General features: G+C 40.7%; 2 protein-coding genes across 2 annotated transcripts; both read left to right on the forward strand.

The window, feature by feature from the left end:
• The first annotated feature begins 3,160 nt into the window (after positions 1–3,160).
• On the forward strand, positions 3,161–4,066 carry LOC106338098. The gene has a single exon (XM_013777152.1). It carries the CDS (start codon positions 3,161–3,163, stop codon positions 4,064–4,066), a length of 906 nt encoding a protein of 301 aa, XP_013632606.1.
• Positions 4,067–5,359: 1,293 nt separating this feature from the next.
• Positions 5,360–6,244, forward strand: LOC106338099 (replication protein A 70 kDa DNA-binding subunit C-like). Its single transcript, XM_013777154.1, has 4 exons — positions 5,360–5,380; positions 5,480–5,747; positions 5,866–5,962; positions 6,073–6,244. Exons 1-4 carry the CDS (start codon positions 5,360–5,362, stop codon positions 6,242–6,244), a joined length of 558 nt encoding a protein of 185 aa, XP_013632608.1.
• Positions 6,245–8,592: the final 2,348 nt, after the last annotated feature.

Genomic DNA, 8,592 nt, shown 5'->3' on the forward strand with positions numbered 1-8,592 from the left:
ACCCGACGGAGCTGGAGTATGAGAAGCTACTAAAAGTCTGCTATGGCTGCAAAAGACTTACTCATGACCAGACAAAGTGCCCCTATCAAATCCAAGTAAGGGAATGTGAAGAGAGTCTAAGGACAGATAGGAGGAAGAAGACAAGCCTGAAGGAAAAACTCCTGGAGAAAGAAACAAAAGCAAAGGAGACTCTGAAGAACTCAGTCTCAAAAGAAGCCGTCCTCGGAACCTCCAAAGCAACTGGAAGTGCGAGAACCAGGAAAGGAGAAGGCCAAGACTCTTATAAGGAAGATAAGAGGAAAGGGAAGAGAGTGGTCTCAACCCCCCGGGTAGTGTGGAAGCAGAAAGCTGATAAGGGAGGAACGGAGAAGACAAGAAGCACAGAGGAGTCATCTGCAAATCCAAGAGGTTCTGAGGAGGTTAGTGGAATAAGAAGCAAATCAATCGAGCTTGGTGGAGTGGAAAAATCTCTAGGCACAAGTGAGACAGGCTCAGTTTTCAACAGACTGGGAAATGTAGAGGAGGAATGGGGCTCAAAAGGTAGCAGAGGGCGCAGAAGTGGTCGAGAACAATCAGAGGATCTGCGGCTGAAGCTAAGTGGAACCTCCTCAGGGGAAAAGAATGATGGCAAATCCAGCAAAGGAAGTCGGAGCCCCCCATCAGTTTTTGAACGGTTGGGGAAACAAACAAGTACATTAACAGGGTGATCGATCTAAAGGTAGAATGGCAGAACCATACGTTCTACCTTACATGTGTTTATGGAGATCCAGTGAAGAGTAAGAGAGGGGAGGTATGGGAAAGAATCTCTCGAATAGGAGCAACCAGGAAAGGGGCATGGATCTTAATGGGAGATTTCAACGAGTTGATAGAACAGTCGGAGAAATCAGGAGGAGCGGTAAGAGAAGAGAAAGATGGAATGGAGTTCAAGCAGATGTTACTAAATTGGGGCCTGTGGGATATCAAATACAAGGGCAATCCACTTTCATGGGCAGGTGGAAGGAACAACGAGCTAGTGCAGTGTCGACTGGATAGAGCAGTTGCAAATCAGGAATGGCTAGAAGTCTTTCCGGCCGCAACAACCTTCTACCTGCAAAGAGTACAGTCGGATCATAGTCCGATCATTACATCTCTGGATGGTCATCAGAGGAAGAAGTTCACAAGCTTTAAGTATGATCAGAGATGGGTAACAAGAGAAGGATTTGTGGAAACAGTGGAGAGTAACTGGAGATCTCACGGGAGTGGCCAAGTGAGCCTGATGAGTAGAATTGCTTCCTGTCGCAAAGCCATCTCGGGCTTGAAACGCTACGCAAAGCCAAATTCCGCTTTGAGGATTCAGGAATTGAGCCACAAGATTGATGAAGCGTCGAGACAGAATAATTTCAGGACGGAGGAACTGTCAATTCTAAGAAAGGAACTGTCAGACGAATATTACAATGAGGAGCTTTTCTGGATGCAAAAAAGCAGATTAAACTGGCTAAGATCAGGGGACAGAAACACCAAGTTTTTCCATGCTGTCACAAAGAATAGAAGGGCGCAAAATAGGATCAAAAGCTTGTTTGATGACGATGGAAGAGAGTGGTTTGCAGATAGTGACCTTGGGAGAGTGGCAGAACAATACTTCAAAGTTCTTTTCTCATCAGAGGATGTGGGCCTCGATCAAGTAGAGTGGAATGATATCCCTGCAACCATCTCCTCAGAACAGAATTCGGCCCTCTTGAAGCCAGTGACAAGTGAGGAAGTAAAGAAGGCGGTTTTTGAAATTAATTCTAGTAAATGCCTGGGACCTGACGGGATGAGTGGCTACTTCTATCAGCAGTTCTGGGAGACTAGTGGAGAGGAGATCACGGCCATGGTGCAGGAATTTTTCAGGACAGGGAAGCTAGAGGAGGAGATAAATGGTACCAACATCTGTCTGATCCCGAAAACCATTACCGCTAAGTGCATGAGTGAATTCAGACCAATAAGCCTATGTAATGTAGCTTATAAGGTGGTCTCGAAGCTGCTAGCGAGAAGAATGAAAAAGGTCTTGCCTGGAATTATCTCGGAGACACAGGCAGCGTTTGTGGAGGGGCGTCTCATATATGATAACATCCTTGTAGCGCACGAGCTCCTACACGCGCTCAGCTCAGATAATAAGTGTGCGTCAGAGTTTATAGCCATTAAGACCGACATCTCCAAAGCGTATGATCGTGTGGAGTGGTCTTTCCTCAACAAAGCAATGAAGGCGATGGGCTTTTCTGAAGAATGGTGTGCGCTCATCATGAGCTGTGTCACATCAGTGAGATATCAAGTGCTCATAAATGGTGCTCTTTTGGTAAGATTACCCCTACAAGAGGACTGAGGCAATGGGACCCTTTGTCCCCATACCTCTTTGTGGTGTGTACTGAAGTGCTAGCACAGATGCTGAAGAGTGCAGAAAGGTCGAAGAAGATCTCGGGTTTGAGAGTGGCACGCAGAGCACCGCCGGTATCTCATCTGTTATTCGCTAATGATAGCATGTTGTATTGTAAAGGATCAGAAGAGGAGTTGAATCAAGTGCTACAGATACTGTAAACGTACAGCATGGCGTCAGGACAGCGGATAAACTATCAGAAGTCGAGCGTTTATTTTGGAAAACACTTTCCAACGGAGAAGAGGGAGGAGATAATGCAGAAGTTGGGTATTACAACAGTGGGTGGAGAAGGGCTCTACCTAGGACTTCCAGAGTCTTTTGGAGGATCCAAAGTCTCCATTCTGAATTACTTGAGGGAGAACTTAAATCAAAGAGTTCATGGATGGCAAACGAAGTTCCTTTCCCCTGGAGGCAGTGTTTTTAAAACCAGACCGACCCGATGGTTGGACCGGGTTCGACCATGAACCAGTTATATAGCCGGGTTGGTCTAGTAATTGGTTCGACCATGAACCGGCCACATAGCCGGATTATATTTCAAAATTATTAAACCAATAAAAACCACTAAAACTATCAAAAATCTATAAACCATCCATATAAACAAAAAACTAATTTATATTTATAATATTTTATGTTCAAAATTGATTTATATTTTAACTATGCATCATGTTTACTAATATTACTTTTATATTTACATACTAAAAAANNNNTCCCAAAATCAAGCACTTCCTGTGGAGATGCCTCAACAATGCCCTTCCGGTGGCTGAAAACATGACATATAGACACATTGGTAAAAACAAGAGCTGCTGCCGTTGTGGAGGAGAAGCAGAGAGCGTAAATCATTTACTCTTCCAGTGTCATTATGCGAGGATGATTTGGGCAGTTGCTAATGTCCACATACCCCCAGCGGGTCACTGGTCAGATTCTTTGTATACTAACCTTTATTGGGTCTTAAACTTAAAAAAAGAGTACCCACTAGAGGAAGTAGAGGAAGGATTTGTCCCTGAATTGTTATGGAGATTATGGAAAAACAGGAACGTACTGTTATTTAGGGGAACAGATTATGATGCTATCTCAACAATCCAGAAGAGCTGGGATGGGGTATGGGAACGCAGAAACAGAAATGAGGTTATAAAGGAGGAGGTCAAAGTAACTACAATAGAAGAACCTGAGAAGAAATGGACGCCACCGGCCCCGGCGAGTTTGAAATGTAATACTGATGCCTCATGGTCCAAAGAGACAATGATAGGAGGGGTGGGCTGGATTTTGCGTGACCATCAGGGTCTTCTACTGTGGGCGGGAGCAAGGAAACTGCCAATGATGAGGTCGGTGATAGAAACAGAAGCGGAAGCAATAAGCTGGGCAATTCAGACTCTGGTGGGTTTTGGATATAAAACGGTGATAATCGAAACTGACTCTCTTGTGCTGGCAAGAATGCTCAATGGAGAGGAAGAGGTCTGGCCAGTGTTGGAACCCATATTGCAAGGCATAACTTCATGTTTGGCGGTAAATGCAGGGTATAAAGTGGTGTACTATCCCCGGAGTGGTAATAAGTCAGCAGATAGAATAGCGAAGGAGACTTCAACGTTTACGTCCCTTGTCCCTAAGCTATATTCTATGGTGCCTATGTGGTTGAATTCATGTTTTGAGGCTGATAAGCCATTTGTAAGAAACTGAATTGGATTAATATAAAGTTGTTGTTGAGCCAAAAAAAAAAAAAAAGAAGAAAACAACGGTTATAGAAACTCTTTCTTGTTCGATCCTAACAATGTTCTTGGGAAGAAACTAATCTTACTTTTTCTTATTTTTCTTTTTTACTTTACCATATCTTATTATTATTTTTGTAAAATATCATTGTTTAGAAACTACCTTTAATCATCCCTTTTTTATTTTGAGGAGCGTTGATAAAAAATAACCTTGGCTTCATGTGTTTATTACATGTGTGTCATTTTCTAGGTGTCATCACCACATGCACTCTCACCTCATTTTTTTAAAAGCTCTTTCTCAACTAGAATAATTACAAACAAATTCCACTGGTCATTATACTATAAGATTTTCGATCAACATTACATTACATTCGGATTTAAAAAAAAACGGGGATTTAACTAAGGAAACATATTATTACCATTCAAATAGAGACTTTATTGTTTGTTCGAAGACTTGGAAGTGGTTCATTTAAATAAGGCAATAAAATATATGTGTGTTTTAAGTCATTTACGCTTGAGTAAATGATTGATTCTTTAAACTTTGTACAACTAAGTTCTTTACGGTTTGAATTGGTTATTTTAGCTTGATATGCCGATTTGTAATAAAATATCATAACCTGTATTGATGTTCATATCTATTCTTGCAACAAGTAAACCATGTTTATCATAATGTTTTGAAAAACTTATATGAGCTTTAAATCGTTTTATGATCTTTTAGATTCAAGTCATCGAAAATCTCTTTTTTATTCCCAAAACTTAATGCTTCAAATTTTAAAGGAAACATAATTGAATTGATCACGGGATCGAATATATTGTAGAAAAGAAAAATGAGAATGTTAACGTATTCAAGGAAACAAAATTCGAAGAATTGAAATACTTACCTTAATAGATCGGAGAATATTTGTGAAATAAAGTTTGCGTGACCAGAACTTCGTTTTCTTACCTATTTCACGTCCAACCATTACGCAATTTTCAAAACAAGGCAAGTGGTATATACAGTATTAATTTCAAGACATTAATATCGGTTTCCTCATTAACTTTGGCGTGGTGAGGAAAGACCTAGGCTCCGTGCATATATAAATAGTAGACGTGTTCGTTTACATCTCCTCACCATTGCCTCCTTCTCTAAACCCCTTTAGCATTACATTTCTAGCAAACACAAAAAACTAATGGCAGGTTTTAACTCTGAATGCCGACTTGAAACCCTTTAAGACCATGTGGAGAGTGAAAGTGAGCATTGTGAGACTGTGGACTGACCATTGAAATGGTTCTCATTGATTCTAATGTAAGTTTGAACAATCTTAAAGGGAGCAAAATGTTATATTTAGTTATTCTTTGACGAATAAGATAATATGTCTTTGATACTACGTTTCGTTATGTATAGGGAGATAAGATCCATGCGAGTGTGAAGAAAGAATTGGTTAACCAGTTCGAGCACCAGCTGGAGCAGGGGAAAACTCTGACTTTCACTAATTTTTCTCTGAATCATTCGGTTGGCTCATACCGGACGACAAATCATCTTTACAAGATCAGTGTGTTCGCCACAACGCGTGTGAGAAGTTGTGAGGCTTTGCATGTAAGTTTAAATGGCTTCACACCCGTGAACTTCCATGAAGTTCTTGATGGTAGTCTCAACCCCGATTTTCTAATTGGTGAGTATAGTTCAATAATATTCTATGTTGTTAACATTCGTAAATTAAACTTGGGGTCTAGGTGTGAATCATTTAAATCTGTGTTTCTTATTATTATTGTAAATTAAATGTGATATAGATGTAATCAGACATGTTGTGGAAGTTAGCCATGTTGAGATGATTTCCGTGAACGGAAAAGAAACCCAAAAGATTTCACTTGAGCTACATGATCTAGCGTAAGGAACCCTTATACAATCCAATAATAGCCAATATGTTTTTTTTATTTTTAGAAATTATGTAAAAAAAAATTTATATAACATCAATCTTAAAATATATGTCGTCGTAGGGATGTCCGTCTTCCGATGGTCTTGTGGAGAAACTTTTCTACTGATGTCACGAACGCTATACAGTTACGTGATGAGGGTCGTGTGATCTTGGTTTTGAGATTCGGCAAGATTAAGGTTTGGAAAGGTAAATTGAAGTTTGTCTACGCTTTGGTTAACACTATCAATAATTGATTTTGTTTGTAATTGTAAAAGAGAAGCTTACTTGAATTTATCTTTTGTAGAGGATCGTTACGCGCCCTGACCAATAATTTATTTAGTCGTTGGTTACGACCAATAATTTGGTTAAACTCACCTTGCCCAATATAAATTTATATTGATATACTAAAATTCTTAGCTATAACCCGTACTTTCTTACATATATTTTTCTTACTATGACTTTAATTTTTATTATGTCTACATATTAAAAGTTATAATACTTTTAAATCTACTCACTGCGCGCAGGACGCGCGTTATCAACTAGTGCTCTAATATTCATGAAACCACAGAGAGTTTTATGTCTTATGTTTGTTTGTATTTCAAATTTTCCAAAAATAATAAAACTTACCGAAAGAAAAAAAAAAGAGAACAAAACTTAGGGCATACACATTGGTAGAAACCAAGTAAAGTTCATGAAAATTTAAAAGTAAATATTTTTATTTAATGAAAATAACTGTCAATGAAAAAGAGGTTAAATGGGTGAACAGTTTCTAAATTATCTGGGAAAGTATCTCTTTTGAGTATCGAATGTAATTTCCTCTCTTGTTTTTATTGCAATTTCAATTTCATATTATTATTAGAATTCTAGATATTCCATCACATACCACTGAGAGCAGCATTAACCGGGGTTCTAATGAGGGGTTATTAATGTTTTTGGGTTTAAAAAAAAAAGAAAAATAGGTAATTAAGCAAACAACGTCGCTTAAATTGGGGACAGAGGAAACGTCTCTAATTGGACACGTGTTGGTGTTTGGAGGCGTCGGTTTCTCTTTGTCGACGACCCCATCTCTCTCTCGCTATCCTCGTTTCCTCCGCGTCGCTCTCTCTCCATCTCTCTTGTGATCTCTCTTGCGATCTCTCTTCTGATCACTCCTCGTCTGAATCAGAAGATGATCTCTTCTCGACGGGATGAGTCGGCGCCTCTCTCGGTGACTCCTTCTCTCTCTTGCTCTCCTCGTTGCATGCGCGTCTATCTCTCAATCCTCGACGCCTCCGTCTCTGTGGCTCTCCTCGACGGAATCAGTCGGCGCCCCTCTCGACGACTACTCGTCTCTGTGGCTCTCCTCGACACCTCCGCGTCTCGCTCTCGATCGTCGACGTCTCTGCCGCCCTTCTCTAGCTGTCGACGCCTCCGCGTCTCGCTCTCAATTGTCGACGGCTCCGCCGTCCTTCTCTAGCTGTCGCAGCCTCCGCGTCTCGCTCTCGATCGTCGACGGCTCCGCCGTCCTTCTCTAGCTGTCGATGCCTCCGCGTCTCGCTCTTGATCGTCAAACCGAAAGGTAAATCGAAATCAAACCTGAATCGGTCTTAGTTATTTTGATTTGGTTGTTGTGCTGGCCTCTACATTCTGTCTCTTATGTCTGAATCATACTTTGTTATGTATTGTTTATGTCTCCTGATTCATGTATGGATCACCACTGATACATTTTCATTTGTCAAATACGAGGACTACACTACGGATCAAGCGACATGTTAGTTCGGCAAAGACGAGGATCAAACGACAATTCGGCGGCGTCAAAGACTACAATGAATCAGGTAAATCATTTTTCTCCGATATATGTTTTAGGAGATGTGGTATGGAAGGAATTGATAGTGAATTCACTGTGCATCTGGTTGTGTTAATTGACTGTGAATCTGGTTGTGGTTATCGTTTTTGAAATGGTTAGATAGAGTTAATGCGATTGGTGTAATGGTGATGAATGCGCTTGATGTAATGGTTAGATAGAGTTAATGCGCTTGTTAGCTAAATGTCAACTCTAATTGGTTGGTTGTGATGAATGGTCGGTACTTTATGGTGATGAAATGCTCATTTGCTTTCTCTCTTCTGTCACCTCTTCTCTTGCATCTATTAAACACATATCTTTCTTCTCTACCTTTCCATCTTTCAAACGTTTCATTCTTCTTCTCGCCTTCTCTTCTTTCAAAAACCTCGGTATGGTTCTAATCCATATAATACACATCCATCAGATTTTGTTGACCTTCTCAATAGTTAACAAGAGATTGTGTTTGGTTCAGGGGAAGATAGTGTCCATGTTTCTTCATCACAGGTTCCTCTTTATGGAACTCCGCGAAGTGAAGATCCTCATCTCGGTGAGCCCCTGCAGAGCGTAAAGAAAGAAGAACATGGACGCCTACAGACGATCAAGTGCTCATATCTGCTTGGTTAAACACTAGTAAGGATCCCGTTGTAGGGAATGAGCAGCGATCCGGAGCTTTTTGGCAGAGAATTGCCGCGTACTTCGGAGCATCACCAAAGATTGGAGCCAGTGAAAGGAGGGAGTCCAGTCACTGCAAGCAGCGTTGGCACAAGATCAATGATCAAG

Source organism: Brassica oleracea, chromosome C4 (genome assembly GCF_000695525.1).
Source record: "Brassica oleracea var. oleracea cultivar TO1000 chromosome C4, BOL, whole genome shotgun sequence".
NCBI classification, from domain to species: Eukaryota; Viridiplantae; Streptophyta; class Magnoliopsida; order Brassicales; family Brassicaceae; genus Brassica; species Brassica oleracea.

Coding starts and splice junctions, on each gene's coding strand:
- LOC106338099 (XM_013777154.1), top strand. CDS start 5,360: ATGGTTCTCATTGATTCTAAT. Junction 5,381..5,479: donor TGGTTCTCATTGATTCTAAT/GTAAGTTTGAAC, acceptor CGTTATGTATAG/GGAGATAAGATCCATGCGAG. Junction 5,963..6,072: donor CTTGAGCTACATGATCTAGC/GTAAGGAACCCT, acceptor ATGTCGTCGTAG/GGATGTCCGTCTTCCGATGG.
- LOC106338098 (XM_013777152.1), top strand. CDS start 3,161: ATGACATATAGACACATTGGTAAAAACAAGAGCTGCTGCCGTTGTGGA.